The sequence below is a fragment of the Gadus macrocephalus genome, chromosome 10 (genome assembly GCF_031168955.1).
Source record: "Gadus macrocephalus chromosome 10, ASM3116895v1".
Taxonomy (NCBI): Eukaryota; Metazoa; Chordata; class Actinopteri; order Gadiformes; family Gadidae; genus Gadus; species Gadus macrocephalus.
The window spans coordinates 20888535-20905366 of NC_082391.1; the positions used below are offsets into that span (position 1 = coordinate 20888535).

At 44.7% G+C, this 16832-nt stretch overlaps 1 protein-coding gene across 1 annotated transcript; it reads left to right on the forward strand.

The window, feature by feature from the left end:
* Nucleotides 1-192: 192 nt before the first annotated feature.
* On the forward strand, nt 193-16832 carry ccdc69 (coiled-coil domain containing 69). The gene is made up of 9 exons (XM_060063176.1): nt 193-521; nt 6123-6183; nt 8694-8872; nt 10316-10403; nt 10877-10950; nt 11827-11928; nt 12259-12378; nt 12808-12905; nt 15307-16832. The coding sequence occupies exons 1-9, from the start codon at nt 501-503 to the stop codon at nt 15470-15472; spliced, it is 909 nt and encodes a 302-aa protein (XP_059919159.1). The 5' UTR covers nt 193-500; the 3' UTR covers nt 15473-16832.

A 16832-nucleotide genomic window follows, 5' to 3' on the forward strand; every position in this document is an offset into this window, starting at 1 on the left:
AATAATAATGATGGATTGGATTTATATAGGCCTAGCACTTTTCTAGACACTCAAAGACAGTGAAGGGGAACGTAGTTCATTGTTCACGCATCAGACGTTTTGTAGGGCAATTGAAATGGCATAACTAATGGGCAAGGACCAAATGTTTTTGGCGCAACGTCTCTGGCCATTACGGCAAACAGTAAATCCTGCTACTCGTGCATGTCCGCGTCTACGCGCGCGCGCTTTAAACAATAGGCGTGCAACTGCACAGATCTCCATCTAAAAGCGAGACGGATACACCGATGAGCACCATCCGTGATCGAATCAAGTGTAAATTGTAGATCTAGACCCCGTCAAGAGAATCAGTGTTTGGACTATCCAAGCCCCTCCCATCTGTTCCGCGGAGTGGCGCGGCCAGGATAGGTTTCTGCCGGTGCAGTTGAGACGAGATAGACGCTGTTTCAAAGTTGTCAATGAGAAGAAAAGTTTGAAGGCAAGACTACTAAGAAGGACTAGGAATGGGTTGTGCCCCTAGCAAGGTATGTATGTGAACATGTCTCGTTTTTCGGTTTGGCAGTAGCCTACTGTTGTTTTGAAGTCTCACGCGTTTTGGGGTGCAGATGAAGGAAGTTAATTAGAAAGCGACGAGATTGTTTTCTTTTAGCCGCCTGCCTTTGTCGAGTCGAGGCATGGCCACAAACGTGCGTAAAATGCAATTTGTGCGTTTGTTTTTGTACCATCATGTGATCCTTTGTTTGTGACTATGTTAGGCGTACCTTCTCCATCACGAGTTGTCCAAATAAATGGATTAGGTAAAAAAAAGTTACTTGAGCCTCCCCTACCTCAACATCTGGTTTCAATCGTGCATCCTCTTCACAGTATACAATAATCCCAGGTACATTGATCTAATAGTATGTGTCATTCACTGAGTTTGAAAGTGGGAGTTATATGACCCCGGGTCGGATCACGGCGAGGGTTAAAGTGGCCGATGGTTGTTTTTAACAAGAAGATCATTATTAACGGAATATATATTGTGAGAACTGTGTGGTTCAGTCAAGAGGAATATCTATTTTTCTAAATTGCTGCTTGTCACTACTTAAGCTTGTTCCTTCATCACATACTATTAAAAGTGTACCATCCTTGAACAGTAAAACATAAGAACTCTCTCATTCGTAATTATTTCCAAAAACGCCAGTTCCCTTTTCACCCAATTTATGCAAGTCGTTCAGGGAATGGTCAATACTGTTGAATCATGTAAATATTATATTTTTCCAGAGAAAGCTTTGGAAATTAGTGTCTAGCAGATTGCCCTTTGTTTCTATCTCTTCAATGAAGAGGCAAACAATCGCCTAGTGTCCTGAAACCAAATTGATTTGGTTCAAGTCCATCATTATCTACATGTGCCAACCAAGCCTGCTCTGTATCTGAGGGCTTGTTGCGCAATATGACAAACCCATGTAGTCATACTATTGTAATTACCGACCAAAATTGTAATGTATTAAAGCATATTGTGTTGAACTGTAGGCCGTTAATCAAGTGTTTATATATTGTGTAAAATATTGATCTCTTATTGACCCTCAGAGTTGTAGGGTAACCGACAGTAGTAGTAGTTCATATAAAAATAAGAATAGGAATTTGAACCCATGACTGCGTAGCTTTTTTGCACACCACTAGGTATATACCTTGGAATCTTCATGACCGTTTAATGTTTTATGAAAACACATGCAAACAAATACAATTTAGAAAGTATATGTTTTATAGTGTTAAATGTAGCAGTCAGGCTTAAAAAAAACATTTGCCTGCCAAACATTCAATCTTCAATCAATCTTGCAGTTAATTGAAGATATCGCCTATCTTAAATTAATGATCTTTAATACACTTATTTCCGAAAAACAACTTAAGAGATGGATGGTTAAAAAGACTCCTAGTAGCTTACTTCCACGCTGCTTTGCCCTGAAGGTTACACAGATTTTGAGAAAGCGGTGTAGTCTGGTACATGGCAGCAACTCATTCGTCTGGGACCGACAAGTTATGGTAACATGTTTGCTAACGTGTTTTAGACGCCAATGGAAATCAATGGCATCAAAGGGAGAATCTGCTGTGCGCTCTAGGAGAAAAACCCTCATGTGTAGTGGTTTCTCTACAGGAACAATAAAACACAGAATTATTCAACTGTCGATGTAGAAGGCATCTGGGGTGGATCTGGGCCCTTAGAAGAAACAGCCTGCTGGACAGATGAGACAGACGCACACGAACAGACTGAGGGAAATACAGAGTGGGAGACATTAATTTAATTTAACTCAATAAAAAATGTAGTTCAAGTTGTTGTAATGTCTTTGGTATGCTCTTGCAATAGTCTTGTGTTTTTGTCATGCCAATAAAGGAAATCAAATTTTGAAACTTGAATTCATAGAGGGACAGAGAGAAGCCAGGCAGTTAACTCGTAGGGTTTGATCACCAAACCAGCTGTTGGCTGGCAGTGCTGGGGTCCCCAACTCAGACAACTGGACAAGTGTTAACCTGGAAGGCCAACAGGAGACGTGACCCAGGGTAGACACTAGAGACAGACATGTCGGCCTAGACACGCCGGGGCCCCAAACAACAACAGAAAAAAGTCCCAGAAAATAAGTAAACGTCTGAGAGGCCTACGTATTTATGGTGACACGGCTTTCTTCTCCAATTGCCATTCAATGACAAATATATGTTTTAGCCTTTTTAGTTTTTCTCACGCTCCATCTATTCGGTGTTTGATGGGGGTTTAAGGTTTTACACAGCCGTGCACTAGAGGCTTGTATTTGGCGCACCCTCCTTAGGTTGGAGTCGGTCGAGGGGGAGTTGAGGCCGGGTGGAGCTCAGATGATGTCGTTCCCCAGCAGAAAATCGATCTCATTGGGGTTCATTTTAAATTGGAGGAGGGAGAACTGTTGGGACTCATTCTAATATTGGAGCCAGTAATCCTGGTTGGGGCTCGCTGTAATGGATCTTATTCATCTTGCGGCAATATTGGTTAGCTTGGTAGGGGGAACCTACTAGTATCCTTGGGGAAACCATGACAACTCAATCTGAATGCATATTAAATGCTACACAGAGGAGGGGGGAGGGGAACTGGAATGCAGAACTAAAATGAATGCATTTGTCATGGTGTCCTGTCCCGTAAGATACACAAAGGTTGACCCACCAAACTAACCAATATGGCCGATGGGTTAACAAGGTTTATATCGGAGCCATTCGGCTAACAGTCTGGCCACACAGTTAAGCAAACTTCCTCTGTGTGGTTCCCTGTAATCACTCCATCTCACGCTATCAGTTGCCATCATCACGTCTGCCAGCCTAGTAGGTTCATGTTGACTCAGATCAATTCGTCTCTTTGGTTGTTGCATCAACCAGTTTGAACTAAACCAGTGAGGCAAATTCTTCTTTTTTTTGACCAATGTTCAACTCGTTGGGGGAATGAATTCAATTCTAATTCCGGGACAGTGGCCACAATGTTCTAGATCTTTGTGCACGCGTCTCCAAGGCAACAGGAACCGCAAAAGAACTGGGTCCTACAAGTAGTTCTGGTAGTCTCCCCTGTCCAAGGCCTTGGTTATTATAAGGCCATTGCGCCCCTTAGGACATCTTAATGCTCATGCTTTTAATCCTTTACCGTCTCTGTGATCCTTCACAATGGCATGATAAACTGAAACGACCGCTGCTACTGTTTTTATTTTTTGGTATTCTTTTTTTTTTTGTTGTAACTATTGCTTTTGATTCGCTAGCTTGTGTCTCTCTACCAGCATGAATGGTCTGGTTGAGGAAACCTTTTTGCCCTTGAAGTTTGGGTTATGTGGCCTGAGTTAATGAGATGTCTCCCAAATCTGCTTCTCGAGTTAGAAGTGAACCTCAGTCCTTTTTATGTGATTTAATTTCCGCTCCTCAATGGTTGGAACGTGTTGGATGGAGTAGCGGACGCTCAGTTTGCCAACCATAGTTCATCTTAGTAGCGGGGGAAGGGGCTTCTCCGACTGGTGTGGCGTAAGTTGAGCCTAATTACTGATATACACTTAAGGCATTTTGGGTCTTGGTAAAAGGTGAAGACGTTGGGAGCCTACAGTCAACACGTTCTCAGCCCTTGTTTGTGCAGGATGTTAAATGTTATCTGTCACACTTCAAACGTTTTGTGGTAAGGACACATTCGACGGGGAAGTTGAGCTTGTGTGTTTGTTCACACATGTTACAAACATGTTCACGCCTGTCAATACGGTACGAGGCTTCAGGCCTCAAGACTTGGGTTTCTGTACGATCAATACTGTTGTTATAGTGGACAATAGCAATGGAATTGTATTTTGATTATTATAAAAGGTCTTGCGAAACCTGGCGTTGTAACCGGATTTTCTTATTTCTCACAGGGATTAAATTGAAAGAAATGTTAAATGTTTAGAAAAGTGCCTTTGTGTCAGCCTGTTGGGTGAGAGACCTTTCTAACAGCAAACGGAATAAGACCAACACTGACATACACCTGACTGTAGGGACAACCCATTGTTTGCTCGACATAGAGAAGCATTTCTAGTAGATGGTCCGCTTTGATTACCCTTGTGACTAGATAAGACACAGATCTCGGAGAGAATGAAGAACCGGGGTGAGAGGGCAGAGAGTATGGAAGACTAGTGAGAGAGACAATTAAAAGAAAAACGTCATAAAAAGGATGACACAAAAATGAGAGAGAGATTGAAAGTGAGAGGAGGGCGAGAGGGTCTGATACTATAACACTGGGGGTAGAGCGATGGGTTGGGGATAATGCAAACTAGGGGGGAGAGGAATGATAATGATAACCAGAGAGAGAGAGAGCGAGGGAGGTTATGAAAACTAGGCACAGAGGGAGGGGGAAATACAAAAAACTAGGTGGAGGAGAGGGGAGGATAATGAGAACTAAGGGGGAGAGATAATGAAAGCAGACCCTCTGTTTCTTCCAGTTAGGTTTCCGTGTTCTGAACACATGTCCTGGAACACAACGGCCGTCACATGTTCCACTCATGCCTGCGTTGTCTTCAGTATTTATTGCGTTGCCCTAGTATTTATTGTGTCAGTCACGCTGTGTTTAAATAAAGAAAGATGGTTTAAATAAAGAGGCGTGTGTGTGTGTGTGTGTGTGTGTGTGTGTGTGTGTGTGTGTGTGTGTGTGTGTGTGTGTGTGTGTGTGTGTGTGTGTGTGTGTGTGTGTGTGTGTGTGTGTGTGTGTGTGTGTGTGTGTGTGTGTGTGTGTGTGTCTGTGTTTTGGCGATGAAGGACTCTTAGACATTTGTTTTAACATTATAAACAGTCACTGTGAGAAGCAGACAGCCAGACATGCATGTCCCATCTTCAGCCTCAATCTGTAGCTGGCAAAACTTCTTTGTATAGGTTTAGAAAAAAAAAAACACTCCATATATCAACTAATCACATCTACATTGTATCCTATTTATTCTAAAGAAGGAACTGAAAAGCAATAATTAGGGAAAGGTGTGTGTGTGTGTGTGTGTGTGTGTGTGTGTGTGTGTGTGTGTGTGTGTGTGTGTGTGTGTGTGTGTGTGTGTGTGTGTGTGTGTGTGTGTGTGTGTGTGTCCTTTGAAAGAATCCAGTACCCGCTGAGTTACGTAACACAACTGGCTTCGTCCTAGGAATGTCAGGACTAATCGGAGGGAGATAGAGGGGGGAAGAGGGAGAGAGCCTGGCTGATCAGTGTCCTGTAACTGTCAACAGATTTATAATCCCCTCACTGTTCCAGTTGACCAGTGGACAGCCAGACCTGTACCAAAGACTTCTTACCTACACTCCTGTACCCATTCTGATGTATGGGAAATGCATCCAAAAGCCATTGTAACATCCATGTAATCTAACCTTTAACCCTGACCCTCTCTGTCCGATATCTTTCCTCTTGTGCTAACACGGGGAATAGAACCAACAACATCCACTACCTGTTGCATCCTGGAGCTTTAACAAGACCTGCTCATTAAAGGAGATTAAATACTGAAATGATTCTTAAAATGTGTTTAGATGAAACCAGCTGCTAGAGCATAGTAATGGACCGTACAGCTGGTATCCAATTCACCCTTATTCTTGGAGCTTTTATTATTATTGAAATGCGTCTTCCTCTATTCATCGTTCCCCTTTCCTCTCATCAGAAGAAAAGCCGAAGCAAGAAGAGCCATAAGGAGGGAAAGAAATACAACGATGGAGTTAGTGGTACGTAGAGATATGTATGTGTGTGTATTTTATGTGTGCATTACATATATTTGAGTATTGTGGCTGAAGTTTTTTTTATTATTTTTATTATTGTTTTTAGCAATCTTTTATATTTAGGTTTCTCCATGGCACATATGATGATTCAGCAATAACAATTAGGTAGATGGGGCCAGGATTGATAATGGTTATTCAGCTCCCTACGGTTCTGGGTTCGATCCCCCAATGTCAACAGTCCACCTGTAGGCATTCTTGAGCAAGATAGTTGTATCTATTTAACTTATCTTTTAACTTGCGTTTCACATCTGCTGCAGTCATATTACTCAGTCATATGACATAGGTGACAACATACCATTAAACTGCTTCCTCCCATTTATGAACATGTACGGTTTAAACGTCATCCTCTGAATGGTGAGCCCCCAATTATCTCTGTGTGATTCACCTAGTGTGTGTGTGTGTGTGTGTGTGTGTGTGTGTGTGTGTGTGTGTGTGTGTGTGTGTGTGTGTGTGTGTGTGTGTGTGTGTGTGTGTGTGTGTGTGTGTGTGTGTGTGTGTGTGTGTGTGTGTGTGTGTGTTTAAGCGGGTTAAACATGTCTCCAATCTGTCCAAGTTGAGTTGATTTATAGCGGCCTCTGAGAGCTCTATGGGAAACTACCTCAAGGCTCGCGCTGTAGTCTTTCACTTCCTCTTTTCTCTTCAGGCCTGGCCCCACCTTGAGAAGAGATGACATCATTATCTCAATGTGTCATGTCCTGCCCAGCCTGAGAAAACCTCTGCATGACTAAAAGACTTGGGTGGGAAGGGGGGTCACTGATTGAAGATGATTAGATGATTCATTAGATGATTATATTGAGGCGCTGTACAGCAGCCCTTGGCTTGGGCCTATCGGTGTCTAGGGGGTCCCTGGTATGTGGCTGCAGAAAGACGGTGTGCAGTGTGTGTACTTTGCACAGTGAAAGCGCCTTGAAGAATGAGCCAGGATTACAGGAATACAGTTTCCACATTTAAGCTGTTTTTGCGATGGCGCAACAATTTAAACTGAAAAACTAGAGTATTTTTAAGAATATATTTCATTGTTTCACCAAGCTGCTTTCTTAAAACCGACATCTGTCGAAAATAGGATATGACATCACTTGTACCAATGACCCCAGCGGAAACGAGTGCGTAACATCGCTCGTACCAATGACATCAGTCCAGACCGGGACATGACATCACCCTTGCTCGTTCCATCACTCTGTACCTAGGGGAATGCGGTGGGACCCTTCGGCCTGAGAGTGTCTCCAGCGTGAAGCTGGGTGCAGCTGACCCGCTGACAGGCGTTCTGCTGCTGTAGGCTAGCGACCCTCCTGGAGGTCATTTATCCCCCCCCCCCCGTCTATAAATGTCCGCTGGCGGCTACAGCTGCTGCCCTGCTCTAGCGGCACGTCCTCTGGTCGGCCGGAGAAAGTGAAGGAGAGACAGAATTCAAGCGTCAGGAAACACCAGCGCCAAAATGCCTCCCCGGTAATCTGAGAATGTTTTGCGCTGCATCTTGGTAACCTGGATTCGTATCAGTAAATGAGTGCCTCAGAAGTATCGTATCATTGAGGCCCCTGGATTTGAGACAGTTTTCCCAAATGGATTGGGATGTCAACTGGACTCTCTCACGTACACACACACTAACACACACGGAGACAGACGGACCAAGTCACAAACCCATTCAAATTTGGCTCGTAGATCATGCAAAAGCCCTATATCAAACTTGCTTCAGATTTGGTTGTCGTTTGTGTGTTTAAACACTGTGGAGAGAGAGAGAGAGAGAGAGAGAGAGAGAGAGAGAGAGAGAGAGAGAGAGAGAGAGAGAGAGAGAGAGAGAGAGAGAGAGAGAGAGAGAGAGAGAGAGAGAGAGAGAGAGAGAGAGAGAGAGAGAGAGAGAGAGAGAGAGAGAGAGAGAGATACACGTGTTTTGTGTGTGTGTACGAGTGTCAACACTACATAAAGAGACCCTGAGGTTGGTAGAAAGGTTTAATGGTAAGCTCTCAGCAGGAAACGTGTGTCTTCTTGTCGGCTGTGTGTTTTGTACTGCAGACGTTCACTGTTGGGTGTTTTCAGTGGAGCATCGGAAAATTGTTAATGAGGAAGTGAAGGGAGAGAAAGGGGAAGATAATAAGGAAATACAAGAATAAAAGTTGATGTTTCAGCCTCTTTATTGCCGTTGTGTTTGGGGTGGCTAAAAAAAAAGGTGTTCTGTTGGTTTTGAGGCCCATGTAATCAGGAGAGCAAATCTATTTGTACAGTCCTAAAATCAGTAAAATTATCTTTTAGGAAAAAGTTACTATAATAAATATACTATATCAGTCGCCGATAGTCATAGCAGTTTCAGCTTTAATGGCATAAAGTCACATGACCCTTTGTATATCTACAACTGCACTCTTTTGACCCCGAAACTAACTAGGTCTGGGTCATATTAAAAGTATTGGCCTATATATGTGTTTGTGTTAAGGGTCTGACTGTCGTATCGTCCTTGATAACAGGTAAGGTCGCGTCGGACAACGTGGACGTGTGCGTCCAAAAGCAGCTGGAGCGGTTCGAGTGGCAGCTGAGGATTCTGAAGCAAGTGCTCTCAGCCAATGGGGCGCAGGAGAGGGCGGAGCTCCTCAAAGACCACTCCCACGATGAGCTGTTCGCGATCATCCAGAACTTCACGGAAAAGGTGAGGAGGGAGTGAGGGGTCAGATGGGGAGTTGGAGGTGGGGGAGATGGGAGAGAGACAGCTGGAGGGAGAAAGAGGTAGGGAGGGAGAGAAGAGGTGAGAGAATGTGCGGGACCGGACCATATGTTCTCAAGTTCAAGTTATTCCTTTTTTTTTTTTTTTTTTTTTTAAGCAACTCATAGCATGAAATCATATTTTTTACAGCAAGTTATTCACATGAATTATGAAATAAAACGCATGAAAGACACTGAGTGTGCATTGGTCTTTGGTGGTTGGGCACACATCAAGTGAGCACCAGCGGTTAGTAGTTGCATTAGCTAATCCTAAAAGGACTGCATTTACCAGTCCTCACCATGGGTAGGGCATGTAGTGGTAATATCAAATGAGAAAGCCGTGCAGTAAAGGCCTTCCATGTCACATGACCCGCGCTCCATACCGACGCCCCGTAACCCTCCCAGCCGCTCATGGGAGACGAAGGGGTTTGCTTTGAGTCCCCGGACGTGCCTCTTCGTGTCCTTTGCGGTTCAACAGGCTGACCAGAGAACGTCTCTGCTGGGCATGACGTCAGGCCTTCTGCAGCTGTTAAAAGTAATAAACGACTCGCGCTTTTCCATTACGTGTGTGTGTGTGTGTGTGTGTGGCCCCTAAACCTTGTGTAGATTGGCTGAATACATCGGTGATGCTGTGCAGCAGTAGCCTCATAGCCTCAAAGTGACCTGATGGGGGCTAGAAATTGGGTGAAACATTGCCCGTCCTCCTGGTTTAAAAGTGTGCATGCTCTATACTTCTACTAGCTAGCTCATCTATAAAGATGCAATTCTAGGTTGAGATGTCCTACAACAACAAATGACATCCTCCCATCTGAAGTCTCTTATTTGGTTCTGAGGCCTGACCGGTCCGGTTGCTTCTAATGCTTGGTGAAGTGTTCTGGTAAACCCAGCCTGTTGTGCTGTTTATGGCCATGACAGTCAGATGAGACCCTGTTTTGTTGTGTTTTAATCCATCGCGTGGATCTAGGAGCTGTTCCCTGAATAGCAGCTCAGTTGAGGGGAGAGAACAGGGCTTGTGTTTGTCGAGAGCATACGAGGGCAGACCGCGGGCAAACGGGATTTATGCAATCAGGCTAGTCTTCACCAGAGTACATAAGACTCCGTCCTTCAGGGGAATCTGAGATCAATGTTTGTTTGCGGTTCTTATGCGTCATGGCAACCCGTCTTGTGGGGAGATCTGATCCGGGCGTGGAACCTGTTTGTTTGCAACCGCTCTCGGGGTGACGAGCCACAACATTGCTCTTTTTTATGAAAGTTGTGAAACCCTGGGGGAACATCGACGGGTTGAACCCCAATCGAGGTCAGGGACAGAGGGCTTGATTTGAGGAGGGTGGCTGAGGGGGGGTTGATTGTACTGTAAAGCTGACCCGCAAACCCTTTCTCTCCTCGTCAGGTCTGCACAGAAACCACCGCCGACCTGAGTGCTGTCCACGATCAGAGGAGCAAGAGGCGGACTGAGGAGCACGAGAGGGCAGTGGAAGGTAAAGAACGTTCCCTGCAGCTCCCCGCGGTGAAGGACCTTGAAGATGAACTCTGGTATCCGAAGAGAATCTGCCTCCAGGCGGCAACTCCTCCTTTACCCTTTAAAGGCTGAATGTGTTTTTGTGGGAAAAGAATTAGGCCCCGTTTACACGAAGGGAAAACGCAGATATTTCCACACGGTCTGGCCTCTCATTTACATGAAAACACAGTTTTTATCACAGAAAACGATTAATTCTAAAAAACTCTGGCCAAAGTGGAGATTTCGGATAACAACGGTTACGTGTTGTCGTGTCAACTGGGAGAAACGGGGTTTTAGGTTCTCAAGCGTCACTTTATGCGCCAGAAAACATTTGTTTCTCTAAATACCCTGCTATGGATGAAGTAGCACGTGTGTGTGTGTGTGTGTGTGTGTGTGTGTGTGTGTGTGTGTGTGTGAGTTTGTGCACATGCTCACTGTGTGTTGTTCCTGCAGAGCTGCAGAGGCAGCAGCAGCAGGAGCAGAACGACCTCACAGAGAGCTTCCAGGCAGCAGAGACCCTCCTCAAGGTAAGACGGTTGATCCTCCCTGGCTGCTCCTGCACCTCGTATTAAAGTGGCGCTGTGTACGAGTCGCGCCTCCGACGCTTGCTTGCATTTACTTTTCTGAAAAATTGATATCTGCAATCTTGAAGGGTGGTGTTCTCCACCCTCTGGCCAAACAACCGCTGCTGGGTGACTGGGACTGACTGACTGGGAGCCGCTTACGATCTTTCCAGCGAATGATACCACTGACAACCAGTTGTGAAAATATGTATACAATAAATGTTGTAAATGGTCCAGTATTGAGCGAGAGCGCTTGAGCCTTTGAGACGGCTCACCCGGATGGTCATTGAAGCCTCTGACAATATTGTGGAAAGGAATTTGATCCGTAAAGATCATACAACTTTTTTCCGCATCTTTCGTAAGATCAGGTCTGTTTTTATTTGTAATTTAAGCAGCTCAAACTGGGGAAAAAAATACCAAAATTATTGGGCCGATTCGTCAAACCGTTCGGACCCAACATTCAGAAAAAAATATTCATGAAGAGATTATTACTTTAAAGACCCTGCCTTTTTTTTTTTCTTGACCCCTCGCTCTTACTGTTGTGGCCAGCACTCAACCAATGAAGGCCAACTTTGATAAACCGATGCCGTGGCTGCATTGAGGGGACCGCCTTCAGGAGCCGATGCTGGGATGGGCAGCCATTTATTTATGCAAAACGAGCGCTTAAATTAAGTAAAGTGACCCGTGGCACGATACGATATATAATATACATTTATCAGGCATTCTTACACATTGTCAGTTTAAGCAATGCTGGGGTTGTCTCTGGAAAGCCCCTGGCTAGAGTCCATGCTGTTCCCCGGGAGTATCTCTGGTTCCATGTGTGCGTGGTGCTGACTACAGGGCCAGGTGGAGACGCTGACGGCAGACCTCCAGGTATACAACCAGCTGAAGGCAAGGGTCCAGGCGTCCACCTTTAAGAAGGACCTACTGCGCAATATACAGGTAACCCTCCCTGTCTGTTCACCCCTCCCCACACCTTATGTGTAAGGGTATTATCAAGTTAGGCTTCTGATATAGACATCCTGTTAAATCTTTCAAAATGTATATAATATGTGGTACCCAACCCACTGATAAATCTGTTATGTTTTTTTAAGTAACCAAGGCATGGGTATAGACAGTCATTTATCAATCATTTATTACCCTCTATTTATGACTTTGTACCACTATCTATCTGTCTCTCTTTCTCTTTCTCTGCTTCTCTCTCTGCTTCTCTCTCTATAGCTACTTCTACCTCCTATAAACTCAGTCGTTTCTCCTTTCTCTCCCCATTAGGCCCATGGCAGCCCAGGTGCATTCTGGGAGTCGGAGCAGGAGTCCCTCCTCTTCGTCATCGAGATGAAGAGTGAGCGTGTAGAGGAGCAATGCAAGAAGCTTTACCAGCTGCAGACTTTGGTAGGATCACTGGAATGTGTGTGTGTGTGTGTGTGTGTGTGTGTGTGTGTGTGTGTGTGTGTGTGTGTGTGTGTGTGTGTGTGTGTGTGTGTGTGTGTGTGTGTGTGTGTGTGTGTGTGTGTGTGTGTGTTCACTTCAGGTATTACTTGCATGGATTCACCCATGGATATGGGTTATTTACAACTTATTTGTCTATCAGATGTTCAATCTTCCATAATATGAGTTATTTTGTTAAAGGAACCCTATTTTACCAACAGGTTTGATGGTGAAAAGTCACCAAAAGAAAACTGATCCTAGAATAACTATAACCGTGGGAGTGCCTACTGCCTACCCAGATGTATGCTGGATAGATCCAACTCCACGGTGACCTCCCCTAGGTGGACTGTACCAACATGGTGTAACTGGGGGTGTTTATATGTGTTCCTACAGGCAGAGAAGAACCTGTCGCTGGAGGAGCAGATCATCCACACCCTGCAGCAGAACGAGGATCTGCGTGTCCGAATGGACAACTACAAGAGCCTCATCCAGTATGTACCGGCCCGGCCACACTGGGGACCACACCATAGTACAGAAGAGCGATAAGCTGAGACCATGCAAATTTTATTGAAATATGGATTGTAAACTGCAATTGGTCTGGAACATTTCAAAGGGACGTCACCAACGCGCTCAGACCAAAATGCCTCAGGACGCAATTGGATATGGTTACCAATCATAGCAATGAAACGGGCGACGTAGCACTAAGCAACATAAAAAATACATCTTTCTTCTCAACAAAAGCTTTAAGTGCAGACGTTGGTTATTCTTTTAATGGAAATATACTGTCCAGATTGTTAAATAGCGTCTCGATAGCAAAATCAACAGCGGCAGCCTTGATTGTTGCTGTTAGAAAATGGCACTACTGTGCTCCATTGCACGTCATCGTACTTACCCCGGCTCATATTAGATAACGGGTTGTGATTGGTCGGTGTATCTCGTACCGGCAGAAATGTTGGTTACCAGGTTACAATATAACAGGGTTTATGGCTACCAAAGACAAAACATTATCAAAGATGATACATTTGGAAACCGGCATAGTCTTGCTATGTAGCTTGGAGAACTGCAACTGGAAACTACAATTGAGAACATCATTCTGTATGCTAACGAGAGGTCCCTGGGATTATGGGTGCCGTGCGGAATATAAATATTATGAAGGTTCTGATGGGTGAGGAGTTTAGGGCGTAGAAACCCACATTACATGACCTCGGGTCATGTTTTGAACAGCAAACCAAAGTAGTTTGATAAATAACCTAACCGGTTTAATTATTATAATCCAATTGATGAAATCTAATTATCGCTAGCTTTTCTTTTTATGCTAACCTAAAGGCATCTTTAATGAATATGCGGACTGATTTGTATTCATAAGTGCATGCTGCATGATGGTGGTTACGACAGTGTGTTGTTCCAGTTTAAGGCCAACCTGACTAATCACATTTTCAGCTCAGCAGGCCTGTTGCTTCAAAACAGTGATTCATATTATGATCGTAAATGTGAAAGAACCAGCAAGTAGTGTTATATATTTCTGATATTCTTTTGACATTTTCTTAGACTTCAATTTGAATTTGGGGAAAAATTCTGATGCCCACTCAAAGTTTATCTTTCCGTGCCAATTATTTGGGTCGCAATCCCTCCAAGTTGGTGTTATCTCATAGCTTTGTTATTTCCTTAATTGTCCACTCCAATTACTAGCTAACTGACTAAGCTTTAGATACTGCCATCTCTCCCAGGCCTGAAAGCATTAATCTGACATCCTTACATGGCTCACTGCCGCCCCCTACTGGAGTGTTACATTTTATTTTTTCTGAAAGTTGAATACTTTCATAAAACATCAAGAATATGAATTATGTTATAAGCAACAGATGTGTGTGAGTTCTTCAGATTTAAAATAATTGAAATCCAGAGTGCGGCTTCAGATACTGCATGGTTTCATAAAGGCCACTAGGTGGCAGTGTTTACTTTTATAATTATCTTTAATTATCCCCAGATGAGAAATGTGGTTGTCAAAGCAGAACTACAGGAGGGTAGTTATGATTAAAAACAATGTAAACAGTGCAAAAGTGTAACATTTAAATACACCTATAGACAAAATACACAATGAGAAGTACAAATAACTGGCAGAATGTTAAAGATCCCATGGCATGCTACTTTATGAATGCTTTTAAATAGCTGTTAGCGGGCCCCTAATACAGTACTTGAAGACGTTCAAGAAATTCAGCCTTGGTGCAGAATTACAGCCGCTACGAGCCAGTCCCACAATGAGCTTTCCACAGATGTGGAGGGTCAAGGAGGAGGCTGGGGGTGTGGCCCTGAGCAGCTCGCGGCCACGGTACCATGCGCTCTGTCTACAGTGGATGTATCCCAATGACGAGGCACACACAGCCTTTGGCCCTGTTCTGTCAATATTGTAGAACATTCTGGATGCTCCGGCGGGAAATAATATCATATTATACAAAGATATCTATATCGCATAATATATATTATCACGGCCAAAAGCTGTGTGCGCCTCCAGACGAAACATTAAGGATCTCAAACCACTGCGTCGGTTCTCCAACGTCTCTGGTTCTTCCACTTCCACATCAGTCTGAAGTAGACTGAACCGCGACATGGAGGAGAAAGGGATTGTTGACCGCGATTGTCTACCGCCGCAGCCCCGCTGCCAAAGCACCACCGCTATTTCTAGCTACCTGGGGGCCATAGGCAGGCTAGGGGAACTCATATTAATGTTAGAAAACCTCATGAAGTGACATTTTCATGCCATGGTACCTTGAACGTAAGCGTGGGCCGATTTTACGCCCCAGAGTCTCAGTTTCCTCAGTGTTTGGGTTAGTGTTTATCTGACTGCGATGCTTCAAACCTGACCAATGTTTGTCGTTCTTCTCCTGCCTCGCCCAGGCAACTGTCGAAGGAGCAGAATGAGCTGAAGGGGGCGCTGGAGAGGCAGACGGGGGTCAACCAAAAGCTGTCTCAGGAGAAGGAACAGCTGGTGTTCCGGCTGCGACACCGAGACACCTGTCCCAGCATGCACCTGCCCGTCATGCTGGCCGAGGTGGCGCCCTGAACGTGAACGGGAAACCCCTCCTGGAAATGAGGCCGGGGAAACACCGCCCCCTGGAGTCCCAGCCATACTCCGGAGACAAAACTTCTGCCGAACCTTCTGGAACCTACCGACCGTCTCCAGCCATGGTGCCGCTCCCTTCTTCCTCCCCCCCCACAACGCCCCTGGGTACCATGTCTCCAGGGGCGCCGGTGTACGGAAACCTTTACTGCTACAGTCCCGTCTTCCTTAGACACTCCCTGAGTCGACACAGATAGTGTTTGGAGGACTTCCGGGGAGCGATCGGCGAACCGTTTCACAACCGTGGTGGAGCCACAGTCCACTAGGAGTACGCTGGGGGTCTACTGAGGCCTTTTAACTCTCTGGAATTTCTCAGTGGATTGAAAACACAGTGGACGGTTATTTTACTGTCAGAGATGTTTATGGCCTCATATCACTGCCAAAAATCGCAAAGATGACTTTGAGTCTTCCGTTCTTTGGCAGTGTTATGCCGTCACAGACGTTGTTGAAGGACCGGTTCGAGCGGCCTCCTGTTTGCCGGCAGTCCTTCTACGTTACGCCACACAAGGCCTTTGTTTATACTGCTGCAGTCCGTGCTCTTCCAATCCACGCTCTCATGGAGAAGTACTCAATGCAACGCATTCTTGACAGATGGAGAGTTCAACGGTGGTCTTTCTAGGGTTACTAGGTCAAATTTTTAGCCTTTTAAGTATTCCAAACTTGGCCTGGTAAACGGTGCCTTGATACATGAGGGGGTACGCCATTGTTGGGGGGATTACAGGCCTGTTGTGGTTCAGCCCGCGCGATCTGTGAACACGGGACAACAGGGACAGATGTGGCCCGACCGATTCAAACCAGAGACCACCGGGAGTTCCAAGTCGTTGAGCAACAGGACGATGCCAAATGTGTTTTGTTGAGCCTATTTTTGTAAGGTTTAATCCTATGGTGTTTTATTTGTCCGTTATTGTGTCTGTTAAGAAGGACATAACAATTGACCTGCGTGTGCCCATGTTCTGCATACTCAGTCGCATAGTCAGGTGTTTTGCAACTGCATTACTTTGTGTCAAGTGAAAACGTTTTACAAAAGAGAGAAGCTGTGAATGTAAACCGTTTCCTATTGTACCATTTCAGATCAGGACAGTTATTTTTTTCTTTTTGTGACATAAATACTTTATTAATCCAGAAGGAAATTGTGGTTGCAAACAAGCCCACGTCTGCCTGTGTTTTAGCATTTACTCTCCTCATGCACTAGCACTTTTACCAGTATTTCAGTCACATCATGTGCAAGAGAGATTTCTACTTGTTGTAACATTTTGAAATGTCCTTGTCTCTGAAAATACAAAACAAAATAAAACTTTTAATT

Coding starts and splice junctions, on each gene's coding strand:
- ccdc69 (XM_060063176.1), top strand. CDS start 501: ATGGGTTGTGCCCCTAGCAAG. Junction 8,873..10,315: donor TCCAGAACTTCACGGAAAAG/GTGAGGAGGGAG, acceptor TCTCCTCGTCAG/GTCTGCACAGAAACCACCGC. Junction 12,379..12,807: donor TTTACCAGCTGCAGACTTTG/GTAGGATCACTG, acceptor GTGTTCCTACAG/GCAGAGAAGAACCTGTCGCT.